Genomic DNA, 19,697 nt, shown 5'->3' with positions numbered 1-19,697 from the left:
AAAAGCTAGCCAACACCTGTGAGATTGCTGTAGAAGTGTCAGAATCAATTACAAATGTACTGTATCAGAGTAAAATCAGTTAGAACATGGCAAAAAAATTAAAATTCAAGCTCCGCCCAAAAAAAACAACACTATTTTGGATGAAAAGCACCTGAAAATCATGGGTTGGTAGCCAAATTATTCTATGGAGCAGTAGACTAATGTCTTATGAGTGCTTGTATCAAAGCAAATCCTTAGAAAGTGAACCAGAGCAATTTGACAGATGATTTACTACATGTAGGCCCAGGCGGACCTGATCTGGGCATATTTTGGGCATCATGAGTGCCATTTGACTTTTCTATGGTAGAACACTGAAATACCTTTTTTTTCTCCTATTTACATATCACTATAGGTACTCAGTTAATATGCGTTATGGTTTGGATAACCCTCAAGCCTTATATCTGTATTTTTACTCTGTGAAATGCATCAAAAGGGCTTCTTCAATTTGCCTGCAAAGCCTGGGGCGATACGCAGAGGGCTATCTCGGGACCCCATTGGCCGATTTCGATGATTGACACCTCTTTGGAAGCGTCAGAGCCAATAGAATCGACGTGGACTGAAATAATTTACGTCAGGCAGTTTTTTCAGGAAATGCTGTCGACTGAACCCAAAGCTCGTCTATTCTGTGAAGATGACCACTCCATGTAAAATCCTCCATATGGCTTTGTAAACACGATGACTGTAAAAAACAATGCTTTAAGATGATGAAGAGGCATTAGGAGTAGCAATTAGTAGCGTTTTTATGAAGTCAAACACAACTTTTGATTTGAAAACAGCAAAGGAAGACATAACTTCAAATCAAATCAAAACTTGTAGTTTTATCTGTAAAACGTGAAACAGTTTTTTGCTGTTCTTTGACAGCCTACTGAGTGAGTTTTCATCTCTCAGAGACGAGCTATACCTCTTTAGAAAGAGCAGAGTGTTAGCTTTTGAAAGCCGCCTCGTTTGGAGAGAAAAGATTCACTCGCAAAAACAAATCACCACGTAAACGCAGGCATGCACGGTTTTCTTGTTTTTACTACATGGTGATATTGTTGCTTGGGGTTGGAATTATTTTTCGTTTGAATACAAATGCTTGTCAGAGTCTTGTAGCCACGTTTCTTCCCGACATTTTGGTGTGCTGTATGTCTCACTGAGTCCTTCCTAGGCTGCTGTAGAGCGTCATTTGTGAGAGATGACAAGGGCTCAGCCCGCCGGCGGGCCCGCTAGGGGGGAAGAGGTTAAGGCAGTCCTTAGGGGTCATATTATACAACATGCAGCCATGAAAAAAAGAGCTATTAGAAACACCCAAATGACTCTAGAGGGGAATATTGAGGAAGCACAGGCCAACTTTAAGTCAAATATGTCTGTCTCCAACTTAAGGCTGCTATCTAAATTGAAATATGAATACAATTTAATCGAATCTAAGAAGGTGGAATTTGCACTTTTCAGAGCCCGGCAAAAACAATTTGAGGAAGGGGATAAGGCGGGCAAAATGCTGGCCAGATATGTTAAAATCAAGGAGCTGGCATGTGTCATCCCAGCTATTAGAGACTTCAATGGCCAACTGCACTCTGACACTGTGGCTATAAACAACACGTTTAAATCATTTTATATGGACTTGTATTCATCTGAACTTGAGGTAGGAACTGAGGAAATTAATTCCTTTTTGGCAAATCTGAATCTTCCCTCCATCTCAGAGGAACAACAAAAATCCTTAGACAGCCCTATTACAGTGGAGGAAATCATTGAAGTTATTCAAAATCTACCAAACGGAAAAGCCCCAGGTTTGGATGGCTTTACAGCTGAATTCTTTAGAACATATGTGAAGGAGCTCTCACCACTTCTATTAGACATGTACGATGAAGCTTTTAAAACAGGCTCTTTGCCCCCAACACTTAATGAGGCTCTGATCACATTGATTCTAAAGAATGGAAAAGAGGCTACAGATTGCAAAAACTATAGACCAATATCATTAATTGGGCAGGACCGAAAAATTCTAGCAAAAATCTTAGCTAATAGACTAGATAAAATTATTACTCATCTTATACACCCCGACCAAGTGGGGTTCATTCGCTCACGGAGTTTTTCAGACAATATAAGACGTTTCATTAATATTATGTGGGCGACTCAAAATGAAAATTCCCCAACCGCAGCTATCTCATTAGATGCCGAGAAGGCGTTCGATAGGGTGGAGTGGCCCTTTGTATTTAGTACTTTGGAAGCTTTTGGCTTTGGGAAGGGATTTATATCCTGGGTCAAGTTGATGTATTCTAACCCACGGGCAGCCGTGTTGACAAACGGCAAGATTTCAGCTCAATTTGACCTATATAGAGGGACCAGACAGGGATGTCCGTTTTCCAGCCTTCTCTTTGCGCTAACACTAGAACCCCTAGCACAAGCTATTCGTGAAAATCCGTTATTCCCGGGTGTACAGATCGGTCAGGTGTCACATAAATTGATGCTATATGCTGATGATATTCTGCTGTTTGTGACACAACCTGAGCGCTCTATACCTGCGCTGTTGAATCAAGTAGAGTCTTTCTCCAGGGTATCGGGATATAAAGTAAATTGGTCGAAATCAGAGGCCCTTCCTCTTACGTCCTACTGCCCCAGAAATTCTTTCTACCCAGGGAATTTTCAATGGCCCAATAAAGGCATCACTTATTTAGGTATCATTTTCCCCCCTGACCTCAGTTCTCTGATTCAGGTAAATTTTGAACCTTGTTTTATAAGACTCAAAGCAGATATCGACAGATGGACGCCTCTTTATCTCTCTTTGTGGGGGGAGGCGAATGTTATCAAAATGATTAGTGTTCCTAAATTCCAATACCTGCTTCAGGCCCTCCCACTAGATATTCCACTGAGATATTTCAAACAATTTGATGAGCTATGTAAAAAATTCTTATGGGGAAACCGCCGCCCCAGACTTAACATGAAGAAGCTACAGAGGCCAGTTGATAGAGGTGGCATAGGTTTTCCAAATTTATTATTCTATTACTATGCCTTTAGCCTTAGACATTTGACCCACTGGGCGCTTCCGCCAGAAAGGGCGCCACCCTGGGTGACGATGGAGAGCTCCCTACTGGACACTTTGCCCCCCTTAAATTTAATTTTTGCCCATTTACCTCAGAGAGCTAAAACTCACCCTATTATTTTACATTTGCAGGACATTTGGAAAAAAGTGTGTGCATTATATAAGTCAGACCCCTACTTGTTCCCTTCAACTTGGCTATGGCTCAACCCAAAGCTTCGTATTGATAAAAAATCATTTTATTGGAAGATATGGGCTGAAAAAGGTGTTGTGGCCTTAAAGGACATGTATGAAGGATCTGTGATTAAATCTTTTACTAGACTGAGGGAGCAATATGATATACCTCAGAACCAATTTTGGAGGTACCTCCAAATTAATCATTTACTCAAACAGGTGGTTCCAAACCCTCAAAAGATTTTATCTGGACCCGATACCCTTGACGAAATTCTCACAGTCTCTGGAAAGGGCAAAGAAGCATCAAAATACTACTCTGCTCTGATGGACAGCCCAGGGGAACAGACAAGCGGTCTTAAAAAGACATGGGAGGTAGATCTTAATAAGACTTTTACAGATACAGAATGGAATGCTATTCTGCAAAACTTGAAAAAATCTTCCCGTGAGATTAAGACAAGACTAATACAATTCAAGATTCTAAATAGAGTCTACTGGACCCCTGCAAAACTGCATAGGGTGGGGTTAAGGGAGGACCCAACTTGTTGGAGATGTGAGGAGGCCCCGGGCACGCTTGTTCATATGCTGTGGTCCTGTCCTAAGGCTCAGAGCTGGTGGACGGCAATCCATGAGAACATCAAACTGGTAACAGGCTCCGACATGCCATTTTCACCTAGCTTATATATATTGGGAGACTCTGCCCCCTTAAAGGGGATGCCAGAGCCACAGATAAGGTGGGTCCTCACAGCCATCATGCTGGGCCGAAAAACCCTTGTTAGAGAATGGAAAACGGTGGACCTCCCCCCAGCTAGTCTATGGTTTACTCAACTAAGTGCTGTTGCAGCATATGAAGAGCTGTCATATAGGATGGTAAATAGGCTAGACTTGTATTATGCAATATGGGGAAACTACATTAACTTTATCACAGAACTATAATTACTGATTGGAGAGGACACGGAGCATCTGATCGAATGGCTCTAGATCATTTGTTTAAACTTGTCTTATGCTTGTATGTTTCATGCCCTCTCTAAAAGATGCCCCATACATGTATGAGGTCTAAGAGTTGTAACCACCATACAATAGTGATGTAAGTTTTGATCCCCTGTAAACTGTAATATGTTGCTGACATTTAAACCTGTGAACAATAACTACCTGAATACTTCTAACATAGCTGAGCCTTGTACACTGTACACAATCTTTTTATTTCAATTTTTTGTTTTGTTTTTATTTTTATTTGTTTTGTTTTTTAATTTCTAATGTTCTCTACTTTTATTACTGTGCATCAGTAAATGCTTGTTTTACTTTATGTATTGTTTTTGTAATGTCTGTGACGTCATGTTATTGAAATATATGAAAATAAAATAAATTTTGGTCATAAAAAAAAAAAAAAACTTGATACTGCATTTAAGTGGATTGTTTTATACAAGTAAATTCTTTCATTGTAATCTCAAGAGTACAACAGATTGACACATACAGCTGTGTCAACTATTTTTCTTTTTTACAAAGACCCAGGCCTTCTGGGCTGGCAATTAGCCTATTGTAAAGCAATCTGTCATGTCTACCAAATGCATGTATTTTAACATAATTCAGTAGTAGGTGTTTCATGTTTGAATTCAACTGTCCAGTGTGTGGCTCTTCACTGACTTGATTTAAGTTATTATGGCTCTCTGCAGGGATTAGAATATGGACAATCATGTGTTTGAAGAGGGGCCAGAGTGAGACAGAGTGGACATGTGTGTTTGAAGAGGGGGGGCAGCCAGAGTGAGACAGAGTGGACATGTGTGTCTGAAGAGGGGGGCAGCCAGAGTGAGACAGAGTGGACATGAGTGTTTGAAGAGGGGGACAGCCAGAGTGAGACAGAGTGGACATGTGTGTTTGAAGAGGGGGGCAGCCAGAGTGAGACAGAGTGGACATGTGTGTTTGAAGAGGGGGACAGCCAGAGTGAGACAGAGTGGACATGAGTGTTTGAAGAGGGGGACATCCAGAGTGAGACAGAGTGGACATGTGTGTTTGAAGAGGGGGGGCAGCCAGAGTGAGACAGAGTGGACATGAGTGTTTGAAGAGGGGGACAGCCAGAGTGAGACAGAGTGGACATGTGTGTTTGAAGAGGGGGACAGCCAGAGTGAGACAGAGTGGACATGTGTGTTTGAAGAGGGGGACAGCCAGAGTGAGACAGAGTGGACATGTGTGTTTGAAGAGGGGGGCAGCCAGAGTGAGACAGAGTGGACATGTGTGTTTGAAGAGGGGGGGCAGCCAGAGTGAGACAGAGTGGACATGTGTGTTTGAAGAGGGGGACAGCCAGAGTGAGACAGAGTGGACATGTGTGTTTGAAGAGGGGGGCAGCCAGAGTGAGACAGAGTGGACATGTGTGTTTGAAGAGGGGGACAGCCAGAGTGAGACAGAGTGGACATGAGTGTTTGAAGAGGGGGACATCCAGAGTGAGACAGAGTGGACATGTGTGTTTGAAGAGGGGGGACATCCAGAGTGAGACAGAGTGGACATGTGTGTCTGAAGAGGGGGACAGCCAGAGTGAGACAGAGTGGACATGAGTGTTTGAAGAGGGGGACAGCCAGAGTGAGACAGAGTGGACATGTGTGTTTGAAGAGGGGGACAGCCAGAGTGAGACAGAGTGGACATGAGTGTCTGAAGAGGGGGACAGAGTGGACATGTGTGTCTGAAGAGGGGGGCAGCCAGAGTGAGACAGAGTGGACATGTGTGTCTGAAGAGGGGGGCAGCCAGAGTCAGACAGAGTGGACATGTGTGTCTGAAGAGGGGGGCAGCCAGAGTCAGACAGAGTGGACATGTGTGTCTGAAGAGGGGGGCAGCCAGAGTGAGACAGAGTGGACATGTGTGTCTGAAGAGGGGGGCAGCCAGAGTGAGACAGAGTGGACATGTGTGTTTGAAGAGGGGGGCAGCCAGAGTGAGACAGAGTGGACATGTGTGCCTGAAGAGGGGGACAGAGTGGACATGTGTGTCTGAAGAGGGGGACAGAGTGGACATGTGTGTTTGAAGAGGGGGGCAGCCAGAGTGAGACAGAGTGGACATGTGTGTCTGAAGAGGGGGGCAGCCAGAGCAGGACAGAGTGGACATGTGTGTTTGAAGAGGGGGACAGCCAGAGTGAGGCAGAGTGGACATGTGTGTTTGAAGAGGGGGGCAGCCAGAGCAGGACAGAGTGGACATGTGTGTCTGAATAGGGGGGCAGCCAGAGTGAGACAGAGTGGACATGTGTGTCTGAAGAGGGGGCAGCCAGAGTGAGACAGAGTGGACATGTGTGTCTGAAGAGGGGGACAGAGTGGACATGCATCTGAAGCAGAAAGCCATGCACTTTAGTGCTGATAAGCCTGATTGATTAGGACAGACAAGGCTTTGCTCTCTTCTTGTCAAGTGCTGTCACCACTCCTGCATGGGGAAGGTGGTGTAGGAGAAGGTGGTGTAGGAGAAGGTGGTGTAGGAGAATGGCCAAGGACACAGTTCTTATTAAGGAAGGGGGTGTTGAAAGGCAGCAGCACCCACGCAGCACCCGACCTCTCACTACACAGCACCCGACCTCTCACCACACAGCACCCGACCCTCTCACCACGCAGCACCCGACCCTCTCACCACGCAGCACCCGACCCTCTCACCACGCAGCACCCGACCCTCTCTCTACGCAGCACCTGACCTCTCACCACGCAGCACCCGACCCTCTCACCACGCAGCACCCGACCCTCTCACCACGCAGCACCTGACCTCTCACCACGCAGCACCTGACCTCTCACCACGCAGCACCCGACCCTCTCACCACGCAGCACCTGACCTCTCACCACGCAGCACCCGACCCTCTCACCACGCAGCACCCGACCCTCTCACCACACAGCACCCGACCTCTCACCACGCAGCACCCAACCTCTCTCACCACGCAGCACCCGACCCTCTCACCACACAGCACCCGACCCTCTCACCACACAGCACCCAACCTCTCTCACCACGCAGCACCCGACCCTCTCGCCACGCAGCACCCGACCCTCTCTCACCACGCAGCACCCGACCCTCTCGCCACGCAGCACCCGACCCTCTCACCACGCAGCACCCGACCCTCTCACCACGCAGCACCCGACCCTCTCACCACGCAGCACCCGACCCTCTCACCACGCAGCACCCGACCCTCTCACCACACAGCACCCGCCCCTCTCACCACGCAGCACCCGACCCTCTCACCACGCAGCACCCGACCCTCTCACCACGCAGCACCCGACCCTCTCACCACGCAGCACCCGACCCTCTCACCACACAGCACCCGACCCTCTCACCACGCAGCACCCGACCCTCTCACCACGCAGCACCCGACCCTCTCACCACGCAGCACCCGACCCTCTCACCACGCAGCACCCGACCCTCTCACCACGCAGCACCCGACCCTCTCACCACACAGCACCCGACCCTCTCACCACACAGCACCCGACCCTCTCACCACACAGCACCCGACCCTCTCACCACGCAGCACCCGACCCTCTCACCACGCAGCACCCGACCCTCTCACCACGCAGCACCCGACCCTCTCTCCAGGCTGTGTCAGTTTAGTTTTTGAGGTTAGTGAGTCATGCCAGGAGTATGAATCATTTCACCTGCTGGGAAAATATGATGCTCTCCCCTACCTTCACCTGAGCAAAGCGTTTAACCCGAAATTAATCCAACTGTGCAAACTAAGTGGCCACCATAAGAAGAAAAATAAATAAATAATAATAATAATGATAATAATAATAATAATAATAAAATAAAAAAGTGGTTGTAGTGGGCTTGCAAGAATATGTGTAAATGTATGAATGTGCAGCAGGGTGGTGATTGACAAGCACATACCCCTCTGCCGATCTGGGGAGAGTTGTAAATATAGCACATGCTTCCTCTGATACATGTGCAGTCGCCAGCCTCTTCTTTTCACCTGACAGTACGCATACCTTTTGATCTGAGAGACGTGGTGAGCTATCTCAATCATTCAAAAAGTTATAGGAGAGAGTTTCTAATTTATGGAAAGATCAAAAAATTAAAATGCCAAATGTTCACCATGTGAAGGGTTTTTGCAGACCACCACACACACCAGCAAATTTTCCCTGGAGAAGGTGGAAAAAATGTAACTGAAATGACAAAGCTGGATTTGTTGGACGAGATGGAGTATCACTGGATTTGTATCACTATTATATCAGGAGATCAACAAGAAATTACCAATCACAACGGGAGAGAGGGTTAAAAATAGGGAGACTCCGGCGAAAATCAGGAGTGTTGGCAGGTATAATCTCCAATGTGTGGCCCTTCGCTTACTTGATGTAAGTCAGTATGGCCCTCAACCCTGCTTTACACAATCACTCACAGGTCAGAGATCATCTAAGAAAGGAACAAAAGCTGCATTATTGGAAATCATTTGAATATATGGAATGCTATTTTTGTCAGATATGGGTTCTTTTACAGGCCAGCAGTGCATTTACCCAAAATCTTATCCATTAGAGTTCATAGGTTCATAGTTAATTTTCAATTTCCTTTTGGGTGAAAGGCACTTTCAGTGGGCTAATCACTCACTGTCAAACATTCAGAGGTTTATATAGGCATTCAGTTCAGTACATATTCAGTATTCAAGCTGAAATCATACATTGCAGTGTATTTCATAGATACTTTGATCTTAAGCTCTATTGCTTGTGCTAAAGTATATGCGTTGAACTATTTGTGTATTTCTCAGATATAACAGTCAACACGTTAACATAAAGTATGTGCTTGTTTGTTTGGTTAATATACGCCCTTGGGGTAACATTTAATTTGCAATTTTCAAATCAATTATATTTGATTCTGTCTGAGTCTCTCTCCCATTCTCTCTCTCTCTCTTTTAATATCGGAGGCATAAAATCTTTAAGTAACCCTGTGCCTGGCCTTTCTCGCTCTGATTGGCCGAGCTCTCCAAAAGGCATTACTGAACTGTGTTAATTGGCTGCTCTCATTGGAATACTGATGAAGAGAATTTCAGCAGCATGATTGATCTAAACCTGCAGGTGGTGTGGTCTCCTTGGAGACACCAGAATCAATTAGTTTCCGCCTCCCTTTCACGATGCAGTGTTCACCCGGCTGCACCTCCAGAACCTCCAGGGAACTCTGGTCCCTGTAGAACTGTGGCTGCAGCTGCACCTCCATAACTCTGCTCTGGTCCCTGTAGAACTGTGCCTTGCTCTTCAAACTGCCTCGTGCTCCTCCACCACAAACAGGCAGCATAGCAGTCAAAATGTGCTGTGAATTGATAAGGCAGTGGCACACCTGGTGGGCAGCTTTGGGCAACTTTCCATATTCCTTCATAGTATTTATATCAACTCAGACGGGTCTAGAATAGAAATGTCTTTTAAAAATTCTGATAGTGTTACTTGAGAGCACATTGAGAGAGTTTTTGTTTGTGTGCATCGCTCTCTTACAACCATTTCCCATTGAGAAACATCTTGAGAAACGAGTATCATCACAGGGCATTCGATTAACAAGTCTAACCAGCTCCTACTACAAAACAAAGTCTCTTCTGGAGTCGGTGCTAAACAGGGGTAAGTGTGAGGGGAATATTGTTCTTGCTCCAATGAAAAACAAACTGAAGAGATTCAAGTTCCCAGTAGTTTGCACATGTTTTGTGATTGAAGTGCACTTTATGTAGGGATGCACATTACTGCTGTCTTAGTCCACTGAGCTGCGGGTCTTTGTAAGCTTAGCATCCGTGGTATTTCTGCCCAATATACAGTAACGAGTGATAGGAAAAATGGAAGACAGAGGACAAGAAGACTTCAACCTATGACATCCCGGGTGACATCCCGGGTGCTGGGGCACATGACATGTGCCCCAGCCTGCCAATCCACCACACATGAGTCCCTAGTGTCTTTAATCTACAACATGCCCCTTTAAGTCCCAACAAATCCGGCTTTGCTCCTGCTCTACGATGCAATTTAAACGTAGCTCCGCTCTCCTTCTTAAGCTCAGCAGCTCAGCCATCCAGGAGCCTGATGGCCAACAGTGTGAGCCAGCAGGAAGCTCACCTTGATGGTGGGCAGCACCAGGTCCATGGCTGCACACTGTCGTGGAGTCAGGCTTCTCGCTTCCTCTCGAGTGACATGCTCCTGGAGAGAGAACCGATCAAATCAAATCACGATTATGGGACACAGTATCTTACACATTTCAGAATTAAACATTTTACATTTTAAGATATTCATCCATGATAATGATAATGAGCTTCGATGATCAGTCTTGGCGCTCTGTAACGTAGCATTTATTGATTACAGTACAGCTTTGGTTGCAACGATTTGGAGTTGCAGAGATTGACTATTTATGTTAATCAAATTTTAGCATTATTTGTCTTTCTGAAGGTTTCCTATTGCCATGGTCTTGGACAGAAATTTCATTCTTCTCCCAAATTCTTCTCAATAGCTTTTAATTGGACACATTGGTTAAAATAAGGATATGAGAAGAGATCTTTATTGCCCATGTCAGTATACTGGGTGGGTCTTTGTGGTCAAATTTGGTGATCTTTCTCTCAGTCTTAGGTCGAATGATGGGAAGCAGATAATAACCATAAGATCCTCCTCTGTCTTATCTTCAACAGCAGAGAGGAGTAGTACAAACAGTTGGAATGTGTGGGGGTCAGGGCTGCATATGTCGTTACAGCAGCACATTTAGTATGAACCCATCCCCTTACAAGGGTCAAAGGTCATGGCACATTAATAACAATGTGACAGGTATTCTGCCCGAGGAACCCACTCGACCTTATGATTCTCATCATTATGCTTACTTCTTCTTCCATTCCCTGACAAGTAGAGACTGTAATGCCATTTGGAACATGCAAAATTAAATTTCAGATATAATGGAAGGATATAATGGAATATCTCAGTAATGGAAAACAATGTCAAAAATGGGATGCGGTATTAGTGTTGTTCGAGACAATAATAACATCACATGAAAAACACTGGTATTGTCTGCTCGTGGCTAGTAAAGCTCGTATCTACATCACATCAAAAACACTGGTATTGTCTGCTCGTGGCTAGTAAAGCTCGTATTTACATCACATCAAAAACACTGGTATTGTCTGCTCGTGGCTAGTAAAGCTCGTATCTACATCACATCAAAAACACTGGTATTGTCTGCTCGTGGCTAGTAAAGCTCGTATCTACATCACATCAAAAACACTGGTATTGTCTGCTCGTGGCTAGTAAAGCTCGTATCTACATCACATCAAAAACATTAACTTCCATTACATAAATGACTAGGATGACTAATACATGGAGTTTGTGTGTGTGTGTGTTGTGTCTTTTCACTTGACACACACACACACACACACACACACGCACGTGCACACACACACGCACACGCACACGCACACACACAGACACACACACACACACAGACACACACACACACACACACACACACACACACACACACAGACACACACACACACACACACACACACACACACCAATAGCGTATTCATCTTATGGACTACATGTAAAGAACAAATCAATAAGGTGATTAGAAGATTAATTGATTATAATCAGCACTAATAAGAGGATGATGAGTCACTCGTGTGCTTGTGGGAAAGAGGCAGCAGTGCTAATGCAGAGTATCCAGATGTTGCCTCCCCACTCCCCCAACCGACACACAACAAACACGCACACACACACACACACACACACACACACACACACACACACACACACACACACACACACACACACACACACACACACAGTAGAATCCATTTTCTCAAGAACAGATTAGAAACAGTGGCGTTATAATCCAGGAAAGGAGGCTGCGGCTGTGTGTGTGTGTGTGTGTGTGTGTGTGTGTGTGTGTGCCAGGCAGGCAGACAGTGTCGATTGTATAGCCTAAAACTATATATTTATTTATATGATTTGTATAATCAAATGGTTAACTTCTTAAATGAGTTTATTTGATTGACCTGCCATGCTTATGATATTATGATAGGCTATTTATGTCCCGAAGCTATTAAAAAACAGGGGGGGGGGGGGGTTGGATGGGTCCGGCCCGGCCCCCTCGGGCTTGGGCCATAATGCAGCGCTCTAATGCACACCGACCGACACACACACACACACACACACACACACACACACACACACACACACACACACACACACACACACACACACACACACACACATGACTCTTGTATGACTCAGTGCTCTGTGAGTTCCTCCCACACGAGGCTTGTTAGGAACGTCCTAGTGAAACCTTTACACTGAACGCCTCACTACCCACGGCGAGAGGGAATAAATATCCTCAGGTCAAAACAGTAATTATAAACCAGCCTGGCCCAGTCGCTTTGAGCTACACTATACTCTACTTTGTCAAAGCTCAGCTTGCAAGACCACGTTTCCAACTGACATAATCCATGACCTGACCTATCCTTGGAGATAAAGTCAATCTTGGTGCTGTGTCTCGTAAGCATATTGCATGTCGTGATGCATGGTGCTCAGAAGATAGGGAGTCGGCTATGCTGTGAGAAATCCTGCTGGAATCACAGGAAAATACTATTAAATTTATATGGGAGCACATGTAGCTTAATGTAGGTACATTCCCAACCAAATGATCTTTAGATTGACGGTGAGTTAAATATCTGTTTTATATTTGGTAAATGGACTGCATTTATATAGCGCTTTTATCCAAAGCGCTTTACAATGTGCCTACTGTACATTCACCCATTCACACACCGAGGGCGGCAGCTGCCACGCAGGGTGCTGGCACACCCCATCGGGAGCAATTCAGGGTTCGGTGTCTTGCCCAAGGACACTTCGACATGCGGACTGGAGGAGCCGGGGATCGAACCACCAACCTTCTGATTCGTGGACGACCCGCTCTACCTCCTGAGCCACAGCCTGGCTGGTAGCAATGTTGACTTTTAGCTGGCTACCAACAAACTGTAAAATGCTGAGAATTAATCAATTTTTCAATACTGACAGGCTTAAAGAGAAACTGATAACAGTGCTCGTGAGTTAGCCTGACTGCAGCAAGAAGCAGCTTGGCCCCGTGTGCATCTACACCATGTTTCCTGTATACACAATACAATATAATACATAATCCATGTTCAGCAGAACTGGAGGTGTCAGTGCAGCTGAGTGCAGGCAGAAAGTACTGCATGTTCCGATGCTGAGTTGACAGCAAGTCGGCTAAGCTATGAACAATCCCTCTGGGATCATGGGAAGAGGGATATGAGCTTTGGGTGCCGTGATGAGACTGGAAAGGATGCGGGGCAACACACACCATGAGCTCGTGTGTAGAGTACCTTCAGTTTGGACAGCTGTCCCAGGTCCTTGGCGGCGTTGAAGATCATCTGAGCGCCTTGCTGTTGACACAGAGAGACAGAGGCAAGAGAGCGATAGCTTTAGACACTGGAGACATTCAGTGTTTCAACAAATTGAGGTTTATTCCAAAATAATTTAAATTATGATAAAATCATAGATGGTCAAATCAAGTATAATACTGTACATATTAATCACATCTGCCTACAGATGTGAGATCCCGCCAGTGTGCATACCCAACACCAGTATTTAATTTGGGCAAATAGGGTCAATCTACACGCTCTCAATTTGAGGAGATGGGACTCTACAGGCTCTCAATTCGAGGAGATGGGACTCTACAGGCTCTCAATTAGAGGAGATGGGACTCTCTTCTCAGTTGATGATGTAGGCTGATAAGGCTGCTGTATTTTCATTATAAAATCTTGCCTAGTGCAGCTTATGAAGTGATTTAAAAGATGGCGCTGAATAAGCTATCCTATATTCCTCTGGCGAGGCATTTCCACAGTCTAAATGAGATGTACCTATAAGCTGAAAAATGTGACTTCTACTTTTCCAAAAGGATTAATATTATGAAAATATTACTGATTGTGTGCAAAGCTTGGGGGAGGTCATGTTCAATCTACTATACGTAATTTGTGTGTATGAGAGAGAGAGAGGGAGAGAGAGAGAGGGAGAGAGAGAGGGAGGGGGAGAGAGAAGGAGGGGGAGAGAGAGAGAGGGAGGGGGAGAGAGACACAGTGAACAGATGGAGGAGAGATGGCGAAAGACTGACAGAGCTGGATGGCACACAAGATAAGAGGAAGATAGTAGGGGAAAGACACCGAAAAGTGATCAAACTCACACTCTGGTCACTGAGTGGAGGCAGAACAATTGTTCTCTCGATGGTGTTCAGCACAATTTTCCACAGCTCTTTGAGGACCCGTTTCAGCACAGTCTTCTCGCAAATCTTGGCAAATAACATCAAACTGCAAAGCAGCAAAAGGAGGCCAAGTGTCAGGTCATGACTTCACATGTAGCACACAGAGTCAAGACAACAGTCAAGTCATGACTTCACATGTAGCACAAGACAACAGTCAGGTCATGACTTCACATGTAGCACACAGAGTCAAGACAACAGTCAGGTCATGACTTCACATGTAGCACACAGAGTCAAGGCAACAGTCAGGTCATGACTTCACATGTAGCACACAGAGTCAAGACAACAGTCAGGTCATGACTTCACATGTAACACACAGAGTCAAGGCAACAGTCAGGTCATGACTTCACATGTAGCACACAGAGTCAAGACAACAGTCAGGTCATGACTTCACATGTAGCACACAGAGTCAAGACAACAGTCAGGTCATGACTTCACATGTAGCACACAGAGTCAAGACAACAGTCAGGTCATGACTTCACATGTAGCACACAGAGTCAAGACAACAGTCAGGTCATGACTTCACATGTAGCACACAGAGTCAAGACAACAGTCAGGTCATGACTTCACATGTAGCACACAGAGTCAAGACAACAGTCAGGTCATGACTTCACATGTAGCACACAGAGTCAAGGCAACAGTCAGGTCATGACTTCACATGTAGCACACAGAGTCAAGACAACAGTCAGGTCATGACTTCACATGTAACACACAGAGTCAAGGCAACAGTCAGGTCATGACTTCACATGTAGCACACAGAGTCAAGACAACAGTCAGGTCATGACTTCACATGTAGCACACAGAGTCAAGACAACAGTCAGGTCATGACTTCACATGTAGCACACAGAGTCAAGACAACAGTCAGGTCATGACTTCACATGTAGCACACAGAGTCAAGACAACAGTCAGGTCATGACTTCACATGTAGCACACAGAGTCAAGACAACAGTCAGGTCATGACTTCACATGTAGCACACAGAGTCAAGGCAACAGTCAGGTCATGACTTCACATGTAGCACACAGAGTCAAGGCAACAGTCAGGTCATGACTTCACATGTAGCACAAGACAACAGTCAGGTCATGACTTCACATGTAGCACACAGAGTCAAGACAACAGTCAGGTCATGACTTCACATGTAGCACACAGAGTCAAGACAACAGTCAGGTCATGACTTCACATGTAGCACACAGAGTCAAGGCAACAGTCAGGTCATGACTTCACATGTAGCACAAGACAACAGTCAGGTCATGACTTCACATGTAGCACACAGAGTCAAGACAACAGTCAGGTCATGACTTCACATGTAGCACACAGAGTCAAGACAACAGTCAGGTCATGACTTCACATGTAGCACACAGAGTCAAGACAACAGTCAGGTCATGACTTCACATGTAACACACAGAGTCAAGGCAACAGTCAGGTCATGACTTCACATGTAGCACACAGAGTCAAGACAACAGTCAGGTCATGACTTCACATGTAGCACACAGAGTCAAGACAACAGTCAGGTCATGACTTCACATGTAGCACACAGAGTCAAGACAACAGTTAGGTCATGACTTCACATGTAACACACAGAGTCAAGACAACAGTCAGGTCCTGACTTCACATGTAGCACACAGAGTCAAGGCAACAGTCAGGTCATGACTTCACATGTAACACACAGAGTCAAGGCAACAGTCAGGTCATGACTTCACATGTAGCACACAGAGTCAAGACAACAGTCAGGTCATGACTTCACATGTAGCACACAGAGTCAAGACAACAGTCAGGTCATGACTTCACATGTAGCACACAGAGTCAAGACAACAGTCAGGTCATGACTTCACATGTAGCACACAGAGTCAAGACAACAGTCAGGTCATGACTTCACATGTAGCACACAGAGTCAAGGCAACAGTCAGGTCATGACTTCACATGTAGCACACAGAGTCAAGACAACAGTCAGGTCATGACTTCACATGTAGCACACAGAGTCAAGACAACAGTCAGGTCATGACTTCACATGTAGCACACAGAGTCAAGACAACAGTCAGGTCATGACTTCACATGTAGCACACAGAGTCAAGGCAACAGTCAGGTCATGACTTCACATGTAGCACAAGACAACAGTCAGGTCATGACTTCACATGTAGCACACAGAGTCAAGACAACAGTCAGGTCATGACTTCACATGTAGCACACAGAGTCAAGACAACAGTCAGGTCATGACTTCATATGTAGCACACAGAGTCAAGACAACAGTCAGGTCATGACTTCACATGTAGCACACAGTGTCAAGACAACAGTCAGGTCATGACTTCACATGTAGCACACAGAGTCAAGGCAACAGTCAGGTCATGACTTCACATGTAGCACACAGAGTCAAGGCAACAGTCAGGTCATGACTTCACATGTAGCACACAGAGTCAAGACAACAGTCAGGTCATGACTTCACATGTAGCACACAGAGTCAAGACAACAGTCAGGTCATGACTTCACATGTAGCACACAGAGTCAAGACAACAGTCAGGTCATGACTTCACATGTAGCACACAGAGTCAAGACAACAGTCAGGTCATGACTTCACATGTAACACACAGAGTCAATGCAACAGTCAGGTCATGACTTCACATGTAGCACACAGAGTCAAGACAACAGTCAGGTCATGACTTCACATGTAGCACACAGAGTCAAGGAAACAGTCAGGTCATGACTTCACATGTAACACACAGAGTCAAGGCAACAATCAGGTCATGACTTCACATGTAGCACACAGAGTCAAGACAACAGTCAGGTCATGACTTCACATGTAGCACACAGAGTCAAGACAACAGTCAGGTCATGACTTCACATGTAGCACACAGAGTCAAGGCAACAGTCAGGTCATGACTTCACATGTAGCACACAGAGTCAAGACAACAGTCAGGTCATGACTTCACATGTAGCACACAGAGTCAAGACAACAGTCAGGTCATGACTTCACATGTAGCACACAGAGTCAAGACAACAGTCAGGTCATGACTTCACATGTAGCACACAGAGTCAAGGCAACAGTCAGGTCATGACTTCACATGTAGCACACAGAGTCAAGACAACAGTCAGGTCATGACTTCACATGTAGCACACAGAGTCAAGACAACAGTCAGGTCATGACTTCACATGTAGCACACAGAGTCAAGACAACAGTCAGGTCATGACTTCACATGTAGCACACAGAGTCAAGACAACAGTCAGGTCATGACTTCACATGTAGCACACAGAGTCAAGGCAACAGGGACTGCTGGAGGCTCCGAGCCAAACAACACACACCGCAGGTTGGAAAAACAACAACAACAACAACAACAACACAAAACAAACAAAAGCCACACACGATGCAGTGAATAAACGCAGCAGCTTGTTGTACAGTAAAAGCATGGTCTGGTCTGGGTGGGAGATAGGAGGAAGGATTTAGCATTTCCATATCATTAAGAGGATTCTCTCTAATACCACGTTGGCCTAAATGTTGCTTTGACAAGTGACTGAGCGTGATTCACACAGCTTAGTTGAACCAGACCAACTCTACAGCTCTTTCAAGAATGCCATAGAAGCAAATACAATCCTTATCAATCCAGCTTGAATCCTGGATTGATAAAGATATTCATATCCTGCAGAAATAAGTCTTTCTCAGACCCAAGAGACCCAAGAAAACTTCTACTGAATGTAGGCTAGCATTCCAGTGTTGGGCAGTAACACATTACTATTACTCTAACAATATTACTTTTCCCAGTAAACGAGTAGTGTAACGAATTACTAATACAATTGCAGTAATAATATTACCGTTACCCCAAGATAAAACAACTCGTTACATCCTTACTTTAGTTGATTCCATTCCGTGATCGCGACGTGCCGCAAAACGACATGCACTCGGCGCTCACGTGACCAAACAAGCTCCGAGCAGCATGGCATTTAGCGTTACAACAACAATGTGTGACGTCACCGCGTTAGCTTTAGCTTCGGAGCAGAGCCTGAGCCAGTGGAGGAAATGTTTGCATTCAGTGGCTGGATATTTTCCCAATACTTTGATTTTGTCATGGAGAAAGGTGACAAGAACATCAATGCCAAATGTAACCTGTGTCCAGGTACTAAGACTCTTTCCACTGCAAAAAACACAACCTCAAACCTCCTAACACATGCACCTAACGGTAACGTTACACATGCACCTAACGGTAACGTTACGACTTGTATGAGGACAGCACAACAACATGAAGCTCATGAACTAACATTACCACCACAGGTAAGCACAGAAACAGTAAAACTGTTCAAATACAGAGAAATGTAACGTTAAATCTCACGTTAAGGCCTCACTGTCTACTGCTGGCGGACATCAATGTAACATTGCTATGTTATTGTTGTTGCAGGGCTAATAACGTTATTTGTGACACAAACTTGTTATGCAAAGATGTACAATGCGTAAGAATGCGTTGTCAGTGCATTTACTACGTTATTGAAAACGAAAGCTGTTTAAAATATTGCGTCTTGTCATCACTTTGAGCCAGGCGTGCGCTCTTCATCAAGCAGGTAACTTATATTTAGAGTGGATCACAGAGGAACGGAGAACGGGAACATATGAGGCTAGTAAACTTCTGGATGCATGCATAGGCTGTAGAAACAACTGCTGGTTTGAACTGCTAGTTCTGGTCTATTTTTCACACGAGCCGTGAGCAGTACGTGAGCAGCCAGGCATGAAGTCAATGCAAGTTGTGACCGGCGCGGAGTGCTTCTGGTGTGAATGTCAAGGCTCCTGCTCGACGCGTGCATGATTATAAACATTTATAAAAAAGTGTTATAAAGCTTTATAAATGCATTATGTCTTATGAATGCATTATAATGCATAATAGACATGACCATATTTTTGACTCCAGTGTAATATATAATATTATGTATATATATATATATATATATATATATATATATATATATATATATATATATATATATATATATATATATAATAGCTTAATCACAAGCTCATATTTGTAGATCATCCCAGATACCTACTTTTTATCAAGGAGGTCCATGAGAGGCCGGAGGACGCTCTCTGCATCCATGGCAGCGTTGCTCCCTTTTGCTGGGCCTTTCATCTGGACCAACTCCTGGTTCATCTGCTTCACACAGTCTTCAATCACAGGTTTGAAACTGGGTGGTGGAGTAAAAGGAGCCTTATTTAACCCTTTAGGTAATGGAGCCACATGTCTTTGGTGCTAGTTGTGGCTCCGCCTCCTGCTGGTGAAATTG

At 44.9% G+C, this 19,697-nt stretch overlaps 1 protein-coding gene across 1 annotated transcript in view; it reads right to left on the bottom strand.

The window, feature by feature from the left end:
- Positions 1-19,697, bottom strand: part of unc13c (unc-13 homolog C (C. elegans)) — a gene marked incomplete at both ends in the record, with an annotated part of 213,091 nt that overhangs the window by 17,281 nt on the left and 176,113 nt on the right. Inside the window, 4 exons of the mRNA XM_083652576.1 lie at positions 10,252-10,332; positions 13,509-13,565; positions 14,366-14,489; positions 19,461-19,598. Coding sequence (XP_083508702.1) covers positions 10,252-10,332; positions 13,509-13,565; positions 14,366-14,489; positions 19,461-19,598 — 400 coding nt within the window. The remainder of the gene's footprint in view (positions 1-10,251; positions 10,333-13,508; positions 13,566-14,365; positions 14,490-19,460; positions 19,599-19,697) is intronic.

This window comes from Poromitra crassiceps (assembly GCF_964638095.1).
Source record: "Poromitra crassiceps genome assembly, chromosome: 16".
NCBI classification, from domain to species: Eukaryota; Metazoa; Chordata; class Actinopteri; order Beryciformes; family Melamphaidae; genus Poromitra; species Poromitra crassiceps.
The sequence above is the reverse complement of the archived record's forward strand: the minus strand, read 5'-3'. Positions and strand labels throughout refer to the sequence as shown.